This window comes from Epinephelus lanceolatus, chromosome 4 (genome assembly GCF_041903045.1).
Source record: "Epinephelus lanceolatus isolate andai-2023 chromosome 4, ASM4190304v1, whole genome shotgun sequence".
NCBI lineage: Eukaryota > Metazoa > Chordata > Actinopteri > Perciformes > Serranidae > Epinephelus > Epinephelus lanceolatus.
The window spans coordinates 17699022-17721840 of NC_135737.1; the positions used below are offsets into that span (position 1 = coordinate 17699022).

The window sequence follows — 22819 nt, forward strand, 5'->3', positions numbered from 1 at the left end:
TATGACGGACTTGAAAATGTGTGAACTTACCCTTTGAATTAAAGAACTCAGACACAGTCCCATTGGAATAGAAAATTACAGCAGTTGCACTACTGATTTCAGCAAATCTGAACACACTGAAAAACTATTTTAGCAACTAACCAAAGAAAGGAAAACAACATGAAGCCGATGAGGACAACCTTTTGGTTTTTCATGTTGTTGCATATATAATATTGTAGAAAACAGACAAACTGCAAAAGGACAAGTGTGAAATACCAGTCATTAAACACAAAATGCAAAAATGATTCAGATTTTCATTCCTACAAAAGATGTTATTTGTGCAAATTTAACTTTATTTAACTATGAAAACTTCTTCAGAAAAAAATAGATTTCTTCTTTCTTTATATAAATTTACAGCAAACAAAATAATTAATTAAAAAAATCCTGTAAAAAGAGCAGGCAACAATATTAACAACATTACAAAAGTGTGGTTCTTCATTTGGCTTGTTAAATTTCTGTGGAAAACTAATGGAAATCCTGTTTTCTCCTCATCATCTGTGGCTGGTCTGGTCGACGTCTCTGGTTTATGTGAGGCGGCTCTTGTGACCTCATGACAATGTCTACAGATATGGGAAATGAAAAACGATCCATCATCTGTGTGATCTTGTCCTGTGGAACACCGTGCTTGTTCCTCCTGGAGGGGAAACAGTACAGTGTGGTAATGTCAGTTTCTGTATGTCTGTACTGGCATGTAAATACAATATAACAATTAGGAAATCATACTTCTCCAGCTCATAAGGATCAAACTTCCAGTGTGTGTCTGGTTCACAAAAGTCCACTCTGTATCCTCTCTTCAAGGCCTGTTAGGAAAGTTTGAAATTTGATTAGGGTCTAGGAGGGTGGTGTGGTACACCATGATTAAGCACTCACTTATATGTAAAAGCCCATACCCACCATTTCGACATATGGCTTCATTTCCCAAGACTGAAGGTTTGTATTATCAATAATGATGGGAGATCGACCATCATGCATAGCGTCTTTAGCTGAAAGAGAATTAAACACACACACACACACACACACACACACACACACACACACACACAAAAAGACTGAAATAACTTCTGGCCAAAAATAAAAATCTCATCAAACCACATTTTCTAAACTGTCATACATCTAAGAGAACATGTTGCTTTCATAATGCATCCACTTTATTAGCTAAAAGGGCACCTAATGATAGATTGTGTGGGTGGAGATGACATTTTTCCAACAGGCAGAGACACAGAACTAGCAATTTTTTGACTTTAACCAAAGACCACTGTAATTACTCTTTAAATATGTCTGAAAATACCCTTAATGTTAAGAGAACACAGCAAAGAGTGATTGAAGTTTGAAAGAAATGCCTTTGTAACGATGCGATGAAAACTCTTCTTGACACAGTGATAACTTTTACGAACCATTTAAGCCATGTGAGCATTTAAGGAGACAATACCTCTCTTCTGGTTCCATTCATGTGCTGCTCCCAGAAGCCCTGCTTCATAGCGGTAGCCGTCTCTGTGAGCAAAGTAGTCATCAGTACTCAGTATGAGCCCACTGGGACCAGTGGAAAGCAGCTCCCTGTGTGAGAGATGGGGCAGAAATGTACAATGTAAATAATAAATACAGGCAGAACAGAAATTGAGTTTTAGACTCCTTTAAAGTGACAATGCACTAATTAATGAGACACAACATCACACAAAGACATACCTGGCCATTGTTGACTTCCCAGATCCTGGTAATCCCCTCATCAAGATCAGCACCAAGGAAGAATGGTAGGCATTACTGTTATCAGTGGGTTGTCTGTGATGCTCCCACGATTCACTTTCTGAATCAAATCTCTGGAGCCTGTCATTATCTTCACCAAACTGACACCATTCTTCTTTTCCAGCTCTGGAGCACCCAACATTTACATTATTTGAGTGTATATTGTGGCTATGACCCTGCTCTTCTCTGTTGAAGTGATGTGGAGGATCTCCATAGAAGCCCTGAGAGGGGGGACTGCATACATTCGGAGGTGGGAACCTAGAAAATGTTGGAAAATGCGATTCCTCTTTACATTGGTTTGTCGCGCCTGAACTGCTCCTGTTTTGATTCACATGTGGTGGTGGGTTTTGTGGATTTGGGAATGCAGATGGGGGTGGCGGGTGATGGAATGGGGGTCTGTAAAATCTTGGGTCTGGTGGTCTGTTTAGTGTTTGAGGACAATGCCACTGATTTTGAGTAGGAGCAGCTGGCCTCGGTCTTCTTGGGCAGTATGGTTCATTTTGATACCAGTGTGACCAGGATGACTGTTTCTGCCCACTGCTTTTCTGGTAGCCATCTGTTTCTGCAGATTTGCTTGCGTGAACTATTTTCTCCTCGCTCACATCCTGAGTCTCTTTGCTGGTAGATGTTTTGGGAGGTGATTGAACAACACTTGCATTTTGTTTCCCTGGGTTATCCTGAGCACCATCGGGTGTATCAATCTTCTCAAGCTCTTTGTAAAACTCGCTCAGTGTGTCTTCAAAGTCAGACTTGACTGTGGATGAGTTTGGAGGAAATGCTGGACCAATGAATGCGGAGCTGGTGAATCCTACCTCCTTTAAGACACGCTCCTTCACACTTCCGTTTGGGCTGCTAGCCTCTCTGTCAACAGAGCCATCCTCGGTTCTTCCATTCTCACCCACAAAAGGGTTTTCTATGTCATGTGAGGTCGTACAGGAGGATTCAGGATGAGACATCTGGATGGACACAGATGAAAACACAGGTAATGCATAGCACAACCACAAAAATACACAGAATTACCTCATGTGTGTAGTTATTTCATTAACACAGTTTTTCCTACCGTGAATTTATGGTTACAATTTCAGTGAATAAGTAAATAAGTAAGTAATATAAGCAAATAAGTAGACATGTCAAGTGTACTGGAGCTAAAACCGAAACTAAGCCACTCGCTAGCTAATGTTACCTCACGAGTTACACAAACGACGGTGAAAACACAACTCTATTACGTTATACAATTTACTACTTTAATATTTAATATGGAATAAATGTTACTACACTCACCGTATACGTTCAGGATGCATAAATGACGGTAAAAACGACATTGACAAAAGACACCCAGCACACAAATCCCACATTACAGTAGCCTTGGTGTTTACGGAAGTGACGTAAGCCTTATTCTTCTTCTCTTCCTCATTAACGGCCAGGGATGCGTCAGCGCCGCTAGCTGGACTGGAGAGGACAGAAGACGGTCATCTCCCAAAGATACTACCAGCTGATACAAAACACAAGATGATAGTGTTGCTTTGTCAACAACACCTACTTCTCCTTTGGGCATGGTGATTATGAAGTATATTTTAAGTAAAACTGGGCAAGTTTTAAGAGGTATACTTTTGGTGCTTTCAACCTTTAACACCTTATTCCTAGGACACTTATGTAAAAAACAAAAAACTAGTTTCTAACACAGAGGGCAACAATTAACTTAAGCATTTCATAATTATTTTGGTAAAATAGTTTATCTTTGATTGTTTTAGTTTGGTCACTGCATTTTGAAAGTGTTCACAGGAAATATAGCATGCTTGTAAGTCATTGAAGCCAACTTGATTTATTACATATAGCACTGTGAACACTAGAGGGCGGTTATTCATATCTACAAACTTGAAGTTAAGGGGGGGGGGACCAAACCCGAAGCGAGAGGCTCTTAATTGTAATAAAAATTGTATTTGACTGTATTTTGCAGGGTTTAACTGGAAGTGTTGCTTGTATGCCTCAATGCTACATATTTTAATAATAACTAGATACTAGACAGCAAGATGGCACCTTTTCATTCCAATGAAGGTGCTCGCCTGGCACAGACCAAAATGTTTTCTAGCTTCCGGGTGTACTTCTGTGCTATGCGGCCCACTGAATATGCGCAGTAGTGTTTCTCCCACTGGCCCCGCATGCGAGTTCCCACTGTGCTCAGACTTGTGATGACGTCAGATATTTTAAAACTGCTTTTCTCAGCTCAAGGAAATATTTACAAATATTGAACCACCATGGCTCAAAAATTCAGTAAAGAAAGATTCATATATTACCTTCATTGGAGTTTGAGTTGTCCTGTCAACAGTTTTACAGAGATGTCTTTTACAGTGGTGATCTATGGGAAAATGCTGTTCGGGGTGCAGAGGATTTTTTTTTTGATGCAATACTGTAAGTGGCCATCGGGAAAAATTTGCTAAAAGGTTGAGCAGCTTTCCTGGAGGCCTGCTACACACTTACTGTTGCAATATCCAAGCGTGACCACTAGAGGGCAAATGACCGTAACTTACACTGTAAAAAATAAAGTTCAAAAGGAGAACCTTTGCACAAATTTACATTTTAACTGAATATTTCATCCCACCGAATAATATGGAGTTGTAACCTCTAACTGTCACCACTAAATTTAAAAATGTATGTTTGCATTTCTGATTGTGTTGGAATATGGCTTTATTTTTAAAGCATTTACAGGAAGTACTAGCATAAACTGTCCTGTAAATATTGACATGCTGTGCTGTGGCCACAGGAGGATGTCAACACTCCTCTTTAAATACACTCAGGGCAGTAGAAGATGTCAATGTTTACCTTAAGCTAGCTCGTGCTCTGTTAAATTTACCATAGCAAGGCAGGCTAAGTGCTAACGTGCTTGGTTGAAAAGGAAAACCGTCAGTGATATGACATGGCTGTCAGAGATGGCAGAAGTATGATCACATGGCATTATCCTGTTTGAGGTGTAACAGGTGGTGTGCTGCTCCACAGGTTTTATTTGCCAAAGCCAGCCCAACGAATTCCATATTGTCAAATCATAATCACCGTGTGATTTACTAGTTTCAAGTAATTTCACCTCTTTAATGGGTCCAGTTAAACTTTGAAAGCAACCACTGCATATAAGCCATACGCAGCCTTTACATTCAGTCATTTGTACAGTACTTTAACATTTACAGTCTTTTGTATCTACAGTAAATCACCAACATGCAATGCCTGAGTATCAATCATTGCCAACTCCTCGTCATTCACCCATTCATCCTCCAGCGGTGAACTGACAGGTTTGCAAGCTGGAGTCTGTGCAGTTTTTGGTGCAGTTTTTAAAGTGCTGAGTGTCCCGGACCTCCGAGGGGGGTTGAATGTTTTTTTTACACACGGAGAAGCCACTGGCACCAGCGGGGAGAGAGGTGGTGGAGATGGGATACGAGACAGATAGTCCAGAGCTCTCCTCCGCTTCAGGCTGCTGTGCTCCTTCTCTGTCGAACTGTTTGCTGCAGGTTGTTTCCTGCTGACCGGAGTGAAGGATCCGAGGCTTCTGACTGGCTGCTGAGGTGTCACCTGCATAAAAGGACACGTTTTTATTTTTGAATCATGAAGTGGTTATGAAAGCACAATTATTAAACAGTCCCAGATAACACAGCAAGTGCATGAACTCACACTTGTTTTTGTGTCTTGTCTTCTGACTGTTGCAGAAGCTGGGGTTCGTGTTTGCAGAGCAGGAGAGGAGACGGACCTCAGGCTGTCAGATTTGACTACATTTGAAAGCTTCTCCTCAGCAACTGTAAAGAAGTTCTCCTGACCCTGAAAACACAAGATATAAATTATAGTTATACCATTTTCATATTTTACAACATAGTATTGTATCCTAACAAAGCACATGGAGAAAAGTAAGACGAGAAAGCTCTGGGTGGTTCAGGGCAGTGAACAGTAAACCCTTTAAACAATCTTTATTAGTCCATTTCTTATATCAGCACTGACTCTCAACCATTAAACTGTTTATCTTGTGTCTGTGTGCTCAGTTTTGCAGTTGTGCTTTATAGAGCGCTGATCAAAGTAAGTGTGAAATGAAGACAAGGTATAAATACTTCTTAGAGGTCCGTATCAAAGGCCACATTGACTTAAACATCGCCATCTCCTCACATTTTGAAGAAATACATTTCCAATTCTGTTCAGCACATTGTTTTTCAGAAACTATAGCACTTTTGCTGTAAAGCATCCAGCCTTTGACAGACAAGGAATCTTTAATTGAGTGGTAAACACTGCTTTAGAAGCATGTCAGCTGCTTCATAAGTTTAGGATTTTACCTGGACCAGGGTTCTGAGTTGGCTGAGGGATTCCCGTAGGTGAACTTCCTTGGGGTTTGTTGAGAAGACGGTCAGATCTCCAGCGTACACAACAGGAGTGGGAGACATGGACTGGCCTCTCAGCTGCAGGTTGCTCAGAGCCAGCAGGACACGTGCTTTTACCAGGTCTTCCAAGCCAGACTGAGCAAAGCTGCTGAAACAGCGCACTTTAACGAAGTTCAGTTTCCCATCGGTCAAATAAAATGCAGGAGACAAACCTGTGTTCAAAAGCACAAACAATAATTAAATTAACAATATAGTTACGGCAGAAACCGTTCAGACATGTTACTGGTGGCTAAAGCGAGTTACATTTATGACTTAAAGACTTTTTTGATGCCACTTGTAATTAATATTTTTATCCATCCAGGTGCGGCAGAGACCACGGTAGAATTGATAAATACCTGCCATTTGTTGTTTGGTTTTTCTTGGCAATTTTGTGTTTGTGTCGCCACTTCCACTTCTTTGACTACCATGGCGAGTTCGAAAAACTTTTTCCATAAAATAGACTAAGCCTCATATGCATTGCCTTGTACTGCCTTCATCCAAACCCCAAACTCTTGCAATTCTCCAAGTTGTCCAGGTTACAGTGACAGGTAGCTAATAGACAGTGGATCATCTGCTCGGAGAATCCAGGCAGGAAGCGAAATAGAAATGTAGTTGGTTTCACTATCCTGATGTGGTGAGGTTATGTGAGAGGCATTTGGTAAATTATTTCAAAATGTTATTAATCATTTTAGATTTTACAATAAAACTAAAAAAAATCCTACTTCCCATGTCTTAAGCAGTTTTTAGACTATTTTAAGACTGATTTAAGATATATTAGTACTGACTGAGACCTTTTTACAAGATTAATAAATTCAATGCCTTTTAAGACTTATGGATTCATAAGAACCCTGTAAGAAAATAAATCACCTACCCTGTCCATCTATGACAGTGATGACATATCCTGTGAGATCAACCTCTCCACATAGCGGCTGGAATTCTGGGTTTTGAAGATCCACAAAATCGGTAGAGACCCTCGGATGAAAATGTGTCGATAACCATTCTCGAGAAGCCTGAATGATAAAACAAATCATACGTATTCATACACGATTTCCATCATCTAACTTTTCAAATAGTAATAAAAAATGAGTGTGCTCAAGATATTTAGTTTCCACAGTACCTGCAGGTCCTGAAACTGTGTTTTCTTTGTTCCAGTCAGCTGAAGAGTTGTGCTACCACCATGTTTCTTTCCATCAGAAGTGGTGAGGTTGTAGACTTTGTATCGACAGCCTTCCTTAAGTAAAGACTGAAGATCTGACGAAGGTCGCCAAAGGTTCAGCTGGTAAACTAAAGACACACCATTGCCAGGTTGCTCCATGGAGTCAGCAATGCAGAGTCTCCACACAGGTGTAACGTCTCGCTTGGGACAGCTACCTTCACTGTTCTCTGCATTTTCTAAAGCTTGCCGGTAACGATCCTGCAGTTCAGCCTGCTTCTTCTCCATCTGAGTGCGCCTGTAGGTACGTAGAGTCTCCAACTGCTGTTCACTCAAATGTGCCTTGGACATGTAAGTAAAATAAGCTTGCATTTAAAACTTTATTCATGACAGAAATTACATCAACAATTTGTAAACTAAATTTCTCATCACCTCAAGGTAGGCTGGATCATCCCCCACTGCTTCATAGAGCTCCTCTCCATCTTGAAGACTTTTAATATCCTGACGGCTGATTGTCCGTCTTCTACGCTGAGTCTTGTTACAACCTGAAAATGATAATTTTGTTAAACTTATTCCATTTCGACCTGTACTTAAAGGGAAACTTGGGGTTTTTTTTAACCTGGATCCTATTTTCCCATGTTTTTGTGTCTTATTGACCGATGAAGACAACAGTTTTTGAAATTGGTCCAGCATTGAGAAACAGCTGCAGCCGAAGTGGTGAATCAGGCTGCAATGTAATTCTAACAGGCAATCTCGCACTGTCAGTTTATGTCCATTAAAATGCTTTTTTTTGACAAGCGTGAGTGTGTGAAATTATTATTAAATAGTCTCTTCTCTGCTGTTTACTCTGTATTTGTGCATGTTAGAAAGTATATAACTAAGTAAATAACTTAACTGCTGAGCCTTTCAATACTACAGTCTGTAATAATTTTGCACTGCGCCCTGTTTAATACCAACAAGATTAACAGGTTAAACCTTCATGCATCCACGGGAAAAAGCATATATTAAAAGATCAATCTCAGATTTTAAGAATCAATATGGAATCATTCAAATGAAGATCAATTTGAATGAGATGAATTGATTATTTTAACCCAGCCCTACTTGTCATACACTTCTAATAACACTCTGAGCCCGTCAGTGGCAATAACAAGCAGTTTAAATGGATGTAAATTGATGGTTCACAATTGCCCATAGGGATTATAATGCAGCCTGTTTTCACTGTTATGGTGGCAGCAGTCTCTCAATACTGGACCAATTCCACTGTTGTCTGCATTAGTCAGTTAAGACACAAACACTTGGGAAAACAAGGCCAAGGTTAAAAAATACTGACGTTTTCCTTTAACATGCTGAAAACAGTTCCTACCTTTGTCTTCTTTCTCAAATTCAGCTTGAATCTTGGCAAATAGGATCTCCATAGCTTTTTGTTTGTGGCTGTCGTATCGTCTCGCCTCTTTCTCTTCTGCACGAATAGAGCGAAACACAGTGCCTCCATCTGGTTTCCTCTCCATCCACTGGAAAATGTGACAAGCATACAGTGAAAAGGGAGCATAACATGAACATCCAGGAGTAACGGTAACAAAATATCAATGCAAGACTAAACTCACTTGTATGGGGTAGCTTCTCAGTATGATAATGTCCACACATCCTACCGGTCCTCCACCGCTGTACAAACAGGAAATGGGCAGCAGGAATGGCCGTGGATCTCTGTGAAATCCCAGTTTAGCATCCCATCGTGCCGGTCTGCTGCTATTGGCGCAAATCTAAACACATGAACAATTATAAACCAACCTATTTGGCTGCCTTGTTTGAAGACAAAATAACTCCTGCCCTTCCTCTTAGAGTACCTTTAACATGAGAGATTCAGGTGCCTCCAGAGGGGAACAAGCATCTTGTGATCCCACCAGCTGAGCCCCATGGATGATCAACTTCCCACCAACACACACTCGACCTTTGTGAAGCATGGCAGTCAAAGGTTCGTCAAGCTGGGCTTTAATGGCATACCATCCATCTGTCAGCCAGACAACTGCAAAGGGGTTTTCAGCCTTGGCATCAGCACCTTGTGGAGTCTTTGTGTCACCGAAACTGTTTGGGGAGTGACCCCTGGAGACGACGCCGCAAACACAGAGGACCAAGGTTTTGGCTGATGTGTCGTCCTTTTCCATGATCTTTCTCAGAGCCGGCCTGCAGCTGTGGTCCACCTCTACATCATATCTAAAACATGTAAAGTTAAGTAAATGCTTTAAAGAACAGGTATTTAAATAAAATCACATTTAAAATTCAAAAATATTTCGTAAATACATCGAACAAATTTGATTATCTTTTATGTATTGAAAATTTAGTGGAAAATAATGTTTTTCTGCTCATTTCTTTTAGTAAAATGCTTGTAAACTGCAATTTAGGGATACATTTGCACACATTTTGCAACCAGGTGTGTGGATGTATTATTAAGCCCACAATGAAATTACCTAAATTAAAGGGAAATTTGGGTTTATTTCAATCCGTCTCCTATCGTCCTAAATTTGTTTCAAGTGACTAGTGACATAGAAATAATAGTTAGCATGTTAGCCGTTAGCCTAGATACAGCCGTAGCGTCAGACCTGTTAAAACTTAATTGAACGGGCATCCTTTCAAGTGCAAAGTTAGTCCACTAAACAAGCTTTTTCTCCACAAAGACAGCCTCATATCATTAGGATAAATGTCAGAGAACATACAGAAAACGACATGTAAACGTGTTGTCTTACCTTACCGGTGTGGTGCCATGTTTGTTGTTTACCATTTAGCTAAGGCTGCAACCAGTCCCATTCCTTGCAACAGAGGCATTCCTCTTCTGTGGGCATTGGGGTACAGCATTCACAGGTAACGTTACACCACCAATCTCCAGAGCTAAAGCCTTGCAGCAGCCATTCCTCCTCTCTCGTCCTCTACCTGTTGTGCCTCTCTCTCTCTCCTCCTCCGTTCTTCAATTTCACGAAGCTCTTCGTCGGTATATTCTGGCTCAAATGAATAAGGGCGGCCATCGCCTCTCGATGTGGAAACCCTATATACTAACATTCCACATTTAGGTGGTCTTCAGAGTTGTTGTCTTACCTTACGGTGTGTTTACCATTTACCTCTGCTTCCCAAAAGCGTGACCGAAATATCGCGAGAACAAGCAGTGATCTCATACCGTGCCTGAAATCTCGCGAGAACAAGCAGCAACAGCTGCAAGGCAGAACCGGACGGTAGGCTGAAAGGTTCATTTATTTATTTTATGAAAGATTTATAGAACAATGGTGACTTTTTGCCAGACTTCGACTTTGTGGAGGAGGAATTTGATTTTGCAGAGTTTTATGGCCGCCCTTATTTATTTGAGCCAGAATACACCGACGAAGAGCTTCGTGAAATTGAAGAACGGAGGAGGAGAGAGAGAGAGAGAGGCACAACAGGTAGAGGACGAGAGAGGAGGAATGGCTGCTGCAAGGCTTTAGCTCTGGAGATTGGTGGTGTAACGTTACCTGTGAATGCTGTACCCCAATGCCCACAGAAGAGGAATGCCTCTGTTGCAAGGAACGGGACTGATTGCAGCCTTAGCTAAATGGTAAACAACAAACATGGCAGCACACCGGTAAGGTAAGACAACACGTTTACATGTCGTTTTCTATATGTTCTCTGTCTTTGTGGAGAAAAAGCTTGTTTAGTGGACTAACTTTGCACTTGAAAGGATGCCCATTCACTTACGTTTTAACAGGTCTGATGCTACGGCTGTATCTAGGCTAACGGCTAACATGCTAACTATTATTTCTATGTCACTAGTGACTTGAAACAAATTTAGGACGATAGGAGACGGATTGAAATAAACCGAAATTTCCCTTTAAGCTGTAATCCTGCCTACCTGTACTTGAGTTGAAGGAGAACCTGCTCTGGAGTGAGACAGAGGCTGCCCATTGTTTTCGGAAATGATCTTTCCATGGAGGCCTGTTTCCACACAATCCATCGGTAGTGATTGTACACCCACTCCTCAGTGATCAGTTTAGGATCCACCCCCGGTGTGTCACATAATGCTCTGTGGATAGTCAAGAACAAAATGAAATTCAGCACAGCAGTCGACATTTGCATATACCAAGATACACCTGGTTTCTCACACATTATAATCGGTTTAACATTACAAATCCTGATTTAAACTCAATTAAAATTCAGTAATACCTATGAAACTCCTCTTTCCCTGCAGTCCCATCCCTCCTGGGGATCAGCCATCCCCCATCAGCAAGCTGAACACCACCTCCATCTATAAATGCCTCCTGTTTGATGAACTGCTGTAAACTGAAGCGAAAAGATTCTGCCGTCTCACTGGTTATCCCATACACGTGCTGATGAACTCCATGTCCATACAGCTGAAAAACAAGAACATTAACGTGTCAAAATGCTATGAGGGTGACAGAGATCTCATTTTTAACCAAACAAAACAAAATTTACTGAGAAAACTGTTTTGGCCTTGCCTGTTTTTGGGTGTATCTTGCAGGTGGCCTTCCATTTACTGCAGCTTTTAACTGTATCCTCGATACTCCTGAGGTTTTGGTTAGAAACAAACTGCCCTGCAAAGGTCGAATGGTCTGGCGCTTCTTCTTCCTGATCCTCATATCTTGCATATCTCGTGCCAGGTCTATGTTTTGAAGATTCTGAAACATGTCTGTGGACCATAAACATAACATTATTTTAACTTTGTTATGCAGAGTATTCACAGTGTATCATACTGACTTCATCAAAGAAGGTTACTGCACCTTGGCTTGTGGACAATGTGTCCTCTACATGTGAAGCTTCTGCAGCAGAGTCCTCTGATCCACAGCCAATAGGAAGGTTTTGATTATTCATCATATGATCATTTGCAGTGTCAGCCAAGGCCACTGTCTGAATGCCTTCTTTGTTTCTATCACCTGTTATATCTGTTGTGGTTGGTGTTTTTTTACTGGGTGGTACAAAAGTATTGCTGTTAAAGGGTGTAACAAACAGATGGTGGTGTTTATCCTCCTCCTCCTGTGGTCTAGAGGAGTTCACTTGGACAAGAGTTCTTTGTTTCTTGAATGGAGGTACGAATGCAGAAGGTGGTCTCATGTCCTTGAGCTCTGTATTCATGGAACTCTCTGTCTTTGTATTCTTGAGGAATGGAGGAACAAACGCTGGCATGTTGGACTGTGTTGATCTACTGTCTCCTGGGGTTGAGTGTTGTGTTGGTGTTGTCTTTTGCAATGTGGTTTCCACATAGTTTTTTCCATTGCTGCAACACACGAACAATAAAATAAAATTAAATAAAAAACATCACTAAGAGCTGATAATCTGTGTCTGCCACTTGAAAACATGGCCAACAATTCAAAGGCAAACTTACCTGTCTGGCCTTGTGATGTTTGGATGGAGAGAGACATGGTACTTAAAAACTCTCCTGTCTTTCATTACACCTTAATTAAGAACAAAATACAGATCCAAGAGTTATTTTCTTTCCATGGCAAAACATGCATTCTTTTGATAAGTTGCTACAGGGAATGCAATTTACCATTTGGACAACTTTTCTCTGGATGGAGTGTTGAACCTCTCGGACCATCAACCGTCCTGTCAAATTCTTCCAGTAATCGTCTTTTCAGGGGAGGCTGACCTAGAATATTTTTGAAAACATAAAACCAATAATCATGGTTAATAGTCAGTAATCATGGTTAAAGGGACATTGTGTAGCATTTTCAGTTGTTTATTGGCAAAAATTGATGTCTGCATTCATAAATATGTCATCACTGGTGTACTATTACCTCCACCAATAATCTGACTTATTCTCGTAAAAGGAGAATTTTGGATTTGTTTGTACATTGTGCGGATAAGTCGTCTGTGGGGTTCCATTACGTTTCGCCATCTTGAGAATACACCCGCCAGCAAGGGACATACAGCACCGCCTTCGGCGTTTTTGTTGAGAGCCAGGCCAGCACTGCGTGACTGAGGAGCCAAAGGAGAGGAGCAAGAGGCGCTTCGCTACTACCCTGGCAAATTTGAAACAAAGTCCCACTCTTTGAGCATAATGCAGGATCATGCATATGCAGCATCATGGGAGACGGGATCCATGTCGCCAAGAAAGCACAAAAGGGAATAGAAAAGGCAGCGTGACCGGCGAATTAAAAAAAACGAAGGCCCACATCGGGGTTGCCTTTCCCAGGTAGAGAGAGCTGCTGAGGGAGAATGGTAATACAATCACAGGCCAGCGCCGCTGTTGGCTGTTAGCCGCTGTTAGCGGCCAGTCGCTAACAGCCTCATCCCTCTCCTCGCATCACTGCGCCGCTGTTAGCTGTTAGCCGCTGGCCTGTGATTGTATTACCTTTCTCCTTCAGCAGCTCTCTCCACCTGACAAAGGCAACCCCAATGCTGACCCTTGTTTTTTTAATTCGCCGGTCATGCTGCCTTTTTGATTCCCTTTTGCACTTTCTTGGCGACGAGGATTCCGTCTCCCATGATGCTACATAATACATGATCCTGCATTATGCTCAAAGAGTGGGACTTTGTTATGCGGCAGTAGTGCCGCTGGCCACTAACAGCTGTTAGCGGCGCAGTAATGTGAGGAGAGGGATGAGGTGTGTGAGGTTGAGCCACTTGTCAGTTGTCAAAGGACAAGACGTGATTGGTTTGTTTCAATTTACATCCGCCCCAACAGTCCTACGTTGTAAACACAGCCAGCATGGTGAGGAGGGGGTTTGTCAACTCGCGTCGCGTGTGTCTGTGTAGGAGCCTGAATGAATACTCCATGTAGTATCGGATGACATGGTTTCATTAGTGTTATCATAGCTTTTTGGTACACAGCGGCTATAGTAGTTGCAATACGTGTTTGAAACAGTGAGGCGCTAGAGTGCGCCATCTGTTTGAATGCAATATATGATTTCAATGTTAGATGGGAGAAATTCCTACACACTGTGGCTTTAAAGGTCATATGAGTCAATAATAATCAACCAACCAATAAAAAACAGTGAGAAAATCTGTGCAGCATTATCAAAAACATATACTACATAGATTTTTTTATTATGAATACAGACACTTACCAGTCATATCTGGGTCCTCTATTGATCTTTTCCCTGTTCCCTTTTGCTCCTCTACAGATTTGCAGCTGGACCTAGGGTTATCTTGCAGTGGCACAGTTTCTAAAGTCATTGAGAGACTTTGGCCAGCCAGACTTTCATCCTCTAACAAAGCCTTAGTGCAGTCCAGAGCTTCCTGGGCGAAAAACATCTGCTGGGTTTCAGTGCAACCACTGAGGTTAAATGCCTGAAAGTTTAGGACTGAAGAGTCTTGTGGCCTTTTGACCTTAGATTCGTCGCTGCTGCTTGTCTGATTTTTTTCGTAGTCCAATAGACTTGACATTCCCTCTCCAGGACTGTTACTGATGCACGACCCTGATGGGGTCATTTTGTCTCTTTTAGACTTATATGAATCTGGAAGTGCCTTGTCTTTGGCTAAAACACCACCAGGTACACTTGGAGTTTGAAGTGTTTCCTTTTCATGGTCAGTGTCTTGCAAAGGTTTAACTACCTGAGGGGCACTAAACTTAGAAGGGATTTCCTTGTCACAGGGTATGCTGAGATTAGAATTTGAAGCTTTGTTCACATCTTTCACTTTTGATAGATCTGACTTATTGGTGTCGTCTGGCCCTCTTGACGATGCGTTTGAGACATGACACTGTCCATCAGAAAATTCTTTCAAAAGGTTTCTTGCTTTCAACAGATTTTTCTGTGACACATGGACTTTTGCTCCCCCTGCAGTTGTGAAACCACAATGCATTTTCTCTGTAATTTCAGAATTGCTGTGTTTCTTGTCAGTGTTCCTTGTGTCTGACATAGCAGGAATCTCTGTACTGAAACTGATGTCACTGAAGAGAGCTTCTGCCTTTTGGAGGGCCTCAGATGAAAATGCCACTGGCTTACCACTCGCTGCAGAAAATCCTCTATTCTTGGGTGGCACACTAGTGGCAACTGGAGTCTTGGAATGTGTAGGTTTTACACCAATTTCATCATCAGCTCCTTCACATTCACTTAACAGAATTCTTGCTTTCTTTAGGGCTGCAGATGAAATAGCTACTCCTTTGCCACTGGCTGTCTGAAACCCCCCATTGTTTTGTGGAAAAGTATCTTCCTTTTGTTTCAGTTGTTTGTTTGTGTCCTCAAATGTAGCACTTTTGTTCAATAGAGACTTTGCTTTTGTCATTGCATCATCTGACACGGTTACTTTTTTCCCGCCGGCTGTACAGAATCTACCAATGTTGCTTGATTCATTAATGGCAGAAGAACTAATGTTTTTTGATGTTGTGCACAACACTGGAGAACGTGGCTTTGCCATCGATGGGTTTCCATGTAAAGAAGCTGCTTTGAAAGAATCCAATGTGCCCTTTAAAACACCTTTGTCGTTCTCCACAGCATTGGGATGCAGCATCTTCTCATGGTTTACAACTGGTCCCACGTTAACATTTTCAAAGTCAGTGTGTCCACTTCCAGGTTCTCTGTAAATGTTTGTCACCCTTTGATCTTGTTTAAATTCTGAGGGTTTTTTCTTCTCACTTCCACTTCCACTCACAGGTGTTACACTTTTATGTTTTACTGAAATAGCATCATTAATGTCACAGTCTTCAAAGAAAACATCTGTTTCTTGCATTGCTTTTGCTGAAATACAACCATCATCAAATTCTTTCAAAAGGTTTCTTGCTTTCAACAGATTTTTCTGTGACACATGGACTTTAGCTCCCCCTGCAGTTGTGAAACCACAATGTATTTTCTCCGTGTTTTCAGAATTGGCTTCTTTCCTGTCAGTGGTCTTTGAGCCTGAAGCAGCTGGGATCTCTGTACTTAAACTGATGTCAGTGAAGAGAGTTTTTGCCTTCTGGAGGGCCTCAGATGAAAATGTCACTGGTTTGCCACTGGCTGCAAGAAATCCGCTATTCTTTGGTGGTAGTGGAGGAACTGGCATCTTTGAATGTGTTGGTTTCGCACCAATTTCGTCCTCAACTACATCACATTCACTCAACAGCAATTTTGCTTTCTTGAGAGCTGCAGATGAAATGGCAAATCCTTTGCCACTGGCTGTCTGAAAGCCAACATTTTTAGGTGGTATCTGAATCTGACTGGTGAGATGACTTGATCTGAAAGCATCTCCCTTTTGCTTCAGTTGTTGGTTAGTGTCCTCAAGTGTATGAATTTCATTCAGTAGGCATTCTGCTTTTTTCATTGCATCAGCTGACAGGGATACTTTCTTCCCACTGGCTGTGGAAAATCCACCACTTGAGGAGCCAAAATTCTTTGATGTTGTGCACGAGAGAGATGAAAGTGCCTTTGCAGTCAAAGAGGGGACCGCATTTGTTAACATTGGTGTATTCTTAAAGCCAAAATTGGGAACCTCCACATTATGTTGTACAACCTCTGTATGGCGTGCAGTTGGTCCAGCATTTCCATTTTCAAACTCATTGATTGGCTCTTCAGAGACTTTGACATTTATCCCCTGAACATTTTTACATTTTGGAAGGGTTTCCTTATGACTCAAACTTCCAGGCAAGGGTTCCATGCTCTTTTTATGTTTCACTGGCATGCCAGTGTTAGTGTCCATGGAGTCACAGTCTTTGAAGAAAGCATCTGCCTCTTGCATAGCTTTTGCTGAAATAGAAATATTTCTCCCACTGGCCATCAGGAACCCACTTTGACATGTGGTTGTGTCCAGTTTGCTATTTTTCAAATTTCCTGTCACATCATCTCTAATGCTTGTGACCTGTTTGTATGAAGAGACATACTCCTTCATTTTGGAAAAACAGCCCTGAATGCTCCCTCCTGTATCATTACCTATGAACTCTGATTTGTCATCTTTATGAAGCAAAACATTACCAGTGTGATTATCCCCACTGTGCTTATGCTGTGTTTCAGCGTTAGTTTTGCTACACTGCTTGTCCAGTGATTTTTGACTTGTCACAAGATTATCCTCTAAATCTGCAAACAAAGCTCTGGCTTTGCTTAGACATGTTTTTGAAACTCTCAAAATGTTTCCTCCTGCAGTCTTAAATCCCACACCAAGCATTACAGGATTTTTGTTCTCCAGCTTGCTTGTTTCAGGGTGCCCAGTGCTGTCTAGATTTTTGGGTTCAGCTGACATAATTCTGCTACTGCCTTCAGAGATCTGCTTTGAAGAGGAAGAAACAGCTTCCGTAGAGGGATTTTCTATTTTCATTGCACTTGACAATGACAAACCTGTAGATTTACTTGTGACGTTCGATGTTTCACAATTTGTTTTACCATCTGAAGCTAAGGTTATTTTGTCCTGCGATACAGTTACTGCCACGTGCTTTTCAGCCTCTGCACTAAAACTGTCATCAAAATCTATACCTGAAAGAAAATCAGGGTCAAGTTCTTTGTCAACTTTTTGGGGAGAGGTAGCATTATCTTGACTATGTTGTTTTAGGTTTGCAGTTTTAAACTGTGTAAATTCAAACTGAGTATCTGCTTCTTCCAAGAGAGTGCAAATCTCAGTCACATCAGCTTTTTGTGAAGCTGTTAAGTGGCAACTAATATCCACATTTTTTTCACTTGAACAAAGTGGCTGGTTTGACATTGTGGTTGGATTTTTCACTGATTCACAACTCACGCTAATTTCTTCTTTAGTGCCATGGTCACATATGGTGGGCTGCTCACTTACAGTTCTTTCCCCCTCAATCTCTTCAAAGAGACGCTTGGCTTTCTTCAGATTGGCTGAGGAAATGTGTATACCCTTATTTGAAGCTGTTTTGAATCCTGATGTATGGACGGAAGGAAGAGAAACTGTTGTTTTCTGTGGCAGACTGCCATGAGCTTGACCATTAAGTGGAACGCAATTAATGTTATCGACAGTTCCTTTTGTACTGCTGGGTAGTTGTGCCGATGTGCTTTCTATGGGCAACTCACTCTCTCTGCCAAGGCCCAGTGTCTGGCTTCCCCTGATTGTACTGGGCAGCTTGGCATCTGTTTCAGCTCCTTGTGAAATATCATCCAAATGTTCTTTTCCATTTCCTTTACTTGAAGATGCGAAAGGAGTTGTTCTGTGCATGTCTGTTTTAAAGCCAGTCCACTGTTGACTTTCACCATTGATCTCTGAGCTGGGAAGAACAAATGATGATGCTGTCACGTGGGTGCTATCTGCAACAGCAGACTGGAATCCACTGTCACTTACTGTGCCCTCACTGATGGAGTTTTTTGGATTAGTGGTAGAAACATGCTTTCTGTTACTGACGCCATCACAGTCATGGTAAAGGTTTGCTTGCACTGCTTTCTGTTTAGCTCGTTTCACGGCTGACAGACAAGCTGATGGAGAGAAGCCGTCTTGAGGAGTATACTCTGCTTCTTTACTTGGTTTACTGGGGTCTAACATTTGACTGAAGTCTTGTGCAAAATCTCTGCAAAGCTGCGACATGTCAAGATCCTGGACTTTTCCTTGTACGAAAGGAGGTAAACTTTCTTCTGCTACATTTCCTTGTTTTTGCATCTCTTTCTTCCCGATACTGCAAGAGTCCGCTTCATCTTGGGCTTTCCCAGACTGCTTCACGTGAACTTCTTGTCCTGAAAAAAGGATGACGATAAAACATATAAGTTCCTTGTGGAAACGTGTTTTTTCATGTTAATACAAAAGCTCTTAAAGCATTTTTACACTTTACAAGCATGACAAATGTGTTAACACAATCTGGAGAACCTGGTGACGAGTCCATCCTCTGAGACTGTGCTTCTTTTCCTTGAACTTCTGGAGTCTTTACAGTGTAAACAAATTTTCTCTTTTTCTTGGTCCATCCAGAATCTGGGGTTTTCATGGGTGGTCTGACTGGCAGGCTAAAAACAGAGTCACTCTGCAGTTGTTCTGTTAACATTTTGTTTTCCACTTGAGCAGGACTACTATCATAGCAAGCGCTATCCACAGTACAAGGTGGAATTTCAGATAAACTCAACGGAGACCACTGGGTGATTTCAATATCTCCAGTTTTCACTGGTGGGGATGAAGGAAGTCTGCCAGGTTCCTGGTCATCTGTTCTCTGTTCACTGGATGCAGCACCATTTGCATTGTTGTCTGCATCCTCTTTTGTTGGAATGATTTGCTTTCTTTTGACTCTGTCAGTCTTCACTTTTCTTAGTGCTGAACTACTGTTGGTGAAAAATGGAGAGAGAACATTTTCAGCTCCATCAAGAACACCTGGTCCTGTTCTGCAAATTTCTCCATCCTCAACAGCATCCGGTAGCTTCTGTTTCCAAACACCATCACTCTGATTCAGAGAACTCTGGGGGGAGTTGTGGGTCTCTGGATTCTGACTTGCCTCAGGGGAAACAACACCTGTTGAGTACAAACCAGCAATCAGTATAATTTTGCATTACACATCTGAGAGCCTGTGCAACACAAAATAAGTAAATCTGTTACATTGCACAATCTTGTAATTCACATTAAGAGCTACTGCACCATCTTGACTATTAGCAAATTCTAAAGGAATAACACAGTACCTTGGTGAATGGTAGGTATGTCATTGTTTTTGGGTGACACCACTTCAATTCTGGAAGCATTTGAAAGTGAAGGGAAAAGCTTCCGCACAATCTAAGATAGACAAGACAGAAAAACTGAGTATCAGAAGCAAATTTAATTGCCACACCATTCATTGGTCAAATTGAAGAGATATGTTTGTTGCATTTTGGGCCTGGACAGAGTACTCACAACAACATTTTTATCTGGAGAAACTCTCACTGGACAGGGACTCTCATCAGTTTTAGCTATAAAATTGAGAGGACACACTACTCATTTAACAAATCACATACAGAGAGTGTTTCAACAACCTATTGTGTCATTTGCTTACATAAAATCAAGGTGGATGGTACTGCTGGTGGGGTATTCAGAGAACTGGTCCATGACATATCAGGATGAATCTGTGCACCGAGACTTTCAGATATATGCTTGGCGTGGCTGACCTGTATCATAAATACAGACAAACAATTTAAATAAAACCACAATATTATCTATTACTCCACATTCAAATACTGGCATTTTCTGAACGAAAAATAACATCAGTGTAGACTCCATGCACTTACTGGGGATTTTTGTGGCGTATGAAGCAGATCTGTGCAGATGACAAAATAAAACGTATTAACCAGTGATTATTGAATCTTTGGTTCAAATGCAATTTAAACAAATGGAATTCAACGAGATTTGCATCTCACCAAAGCTGCTCTGACTCTGAGGCTGAAAACCTCCATATTTCTCACCTGGGACCCTTTAAAAAAACACAACAGACATCAAAAATGGATTTAAAATGTGAACCTATGAATCAAAAAGAACAATTCTCAACCATCAACAGTTATATATCAAATTAATATTTGTTTGTTTTTTTCTTTAACTGGGCAGCCACTGAAATTCAAACTCTTTCAAACAGCATGGACAGAGAAGTCTCAGAGTCGTAGCACTCACCCCATTTTTGACACCCGAAACATACACGGACTTTGTGTTGCCATCCATGTCAATGTCTCTTTTTCTAGGACGAAACACAGAGAAGCATAATTAATAGATGCTATGTCAAGAAAGCTTTTCAGAGCAGAAACAAGTAGGATAGTATAATTTACAAGAGTGAATTAAAAATGTCCTATACAGTTATAAACAGTCAAGACTTAATCAAACATTACCTTGTTCAGCGGTGAACGAGTGCTCATCCTCAGTTTCAGGTGACACAACTCGACTTTTTCTGAAAACTTTGGGGGTTGAAAACAGCTGACTGTCTACTGCAGCTTTGTCAAGGGGTGTTTTAAAATTCCCCTCTTGGTTAGCACACAGGTCATCTTGATCAGAGACATTTCCCTCATTCGTGAATGTTTGAGCTGTCAATGCCTCAAACCAGTTGGGGTCCAGTGGTCCCAGCTCTAAATTGTAAAATAAAAATGGTTTATAGATCAGTAATAAGTACACAGCCTCAGCCTTATAAAACATGTTTTGTTATTTGTAATTGCACAAAAAGTATCACTCCATGATTATGCAGCTAGATTTAAATGATTGGAAACAATATCAGGTCAAGAGCAGCTGCATAATATAGTGTTCAAGATTTATTGTGACTACTGTTGTCTCACCTTTCCAGATTTCATCTTTATACGTGTCGTACATGTTTTTTGAGGGAAAATTCATTCCACTTGATTCATGTAACCTCTAAAGTTTGTTATGGGGCACACCTGAGAAAACAAAGCGTTCATCAAGAAACAAGTTAAAACTCAGAAACGTATAGGTTTAAAGTATAGGTTTAGAGTGATGCATCACATTCCCCAGGGTGGGCATGGCCAGCTAGCTGCTAATGAAATTCATTAGCTTACAGTAAGGTTATGTAACGTGACATTACAACTGTTTAGGACAATTCATCGAGAAAGTAACGTCAACGTTTGAGTCACAGCCGTAGCAAATGTTATAGCTGGTTGCCAGTGTCTAGAAAACACACTCAGGTTAGTTTAACGTTAGTTAACTTACAGTGACTGCTACTCATTTACAAACAGGAACCAGACGGCAAAAGTAGATTTGCCTTTGAAGTTAACGTCATTCTAACTTACCATGGCGGCGTGTGGACTTCCATGTCGCCATCAAACTCTTGACAAAATGTTGTCGACAAACTACAAAACCACGATATAAAATGTTTTTACATTTTACTGCGAGCCACCCTGCTAACGTTAGCTAGTTTGCCCATGCTACGAAAACAAACCTCGCGGGCCGCCGACCGGAAGTTTGAAGCTCGACTTCAAAATAAGAGTCGAGTAAATTACAGGGAGACGCCTTATTTGACAGGGTAAAATTTTACTTTTTTTTGTTTTTGTTTTTTAACCAGGCCTTATACATCCCATCATGAACCACCTTTCTCAGTTGATTACTGACGATAAGATATTTTTTTATATTACAAGTTCTCTGAAATTTTATGTTTAATAATCCATATTGTGCATTATCTAATTAAATATGCGCAGATTTGTATACATTTCCCGAACAAAAATCAGGAGTAAAAATCATAGAACCTTAAACCTCTCTGTAAAACCCTTTAGAATATAGATGGGTGATAAGAATAAAACTGGAAAATGTTTAAGTTTTAAAGTTTTTTAAAAACTGTTTTAATACAGTACAATTACATACAATATATATCTTTAAAGTCAGTTTTCTCTATCTCCACTTTAGAAGCTTTACAGTGTGTACTTCAATTTGTGTCTTTTTTGTCTTTTAAGGCTGTTGACAGTATTTTTGATTTACGGAGTAATAAAAAGGTATATCTGAAATTACCTCTGTAAAAACCTTTGACTCTAATATGCCAACAAAATAAAACAAGAATTTTGAACCTGGTTTTATCCAATGTCCAGATATTTGTTCTAGAAATTTGTGCAAATTTGCACATAATTAGATAATGCATAATTTGCATATTTAAATACACAATTTGAAAAAAACTTGTAATACAAAAAAATAATTGTCTTTCTGTAAGTTAGCAGCCTGGGAAAAAAATATCCTACAT

The 22819-nt window shown here is 40.8% G+C and overlaps 2 protein-coding genes across 2 annotated transcripts; both read right to left on the minus strand.

Moving 5' to 3' along the window:
* Window positions 1-314: 314 nt before the first annotated feature.
* Window positions 315-3184, minus strand: n4bp2l2 (NEDD4 binding protein 2-like 2). The gene is made up of 6 exons (XM_033631056.2): window positions 3061-3184; window positions 1723-2735; window positions 1469-1593; window positions 934-1022; window positions 763-839; window positions 315-673 (listed from the first exon to the last, which is right to left on the minus strand). The coding sequence occupies exons 2-6, from the start codon at window positions 2733-2735 to the stop codon at window positions 505-507; spliced, it is 1473 nt and encodes a 490-aa protein (XP_033486947.1). The 5' UTR covers window positions 3061-3184; the 3' UTR covers window positions 315-504.
* A 1658-nt stretch (window positions 3185-4842) lies between these two features.
* Window positions 4843-22030, minus strand: brca2 (BRCA2 DNA repair associated). Its single transcript, XM_033631020.2, has 26 exons — window positions 21882-22030; window positions 21414-21512; window positions 20976-21209; window positions 20764-20827; window positions 20517-20569; window positions 20388-20416; window positions 20156-20267; window positions 20017-20072; window positions 19809-19899; window positions 19015-19644; window positions 14364-18884; window positions 12845-12943; window positions 12680-12749; window positions 12078-12571; window positions 11796-11986; window positions 11503-11690; window positions 11192-11362; window positions 9165-9531; window positions 8925-9080; window positions 8684-8831; window positions 7753-7865; window positions 7285-7662; window positions 7039-7177; window positions 6084-6340; window positions 5437-5580; window positions 4843-5337 (listed from the first exon to the last, which is right to left on the minus strand). The coding sequence occupies exons 2-26, from the start codon at window positions 21466-21468 to the stop codon at window positions 4969-4971; spliced, it is 9129 nt and encodes a 3042-aa protein (XP_033486911.2). The 5' UTR covers window positions 21469-21512; window positions 21882-22030; the 3' UTR covers window positions 4843-4968.
* Window positions 22031-22819: the final 789 nt, after the last annotated feature.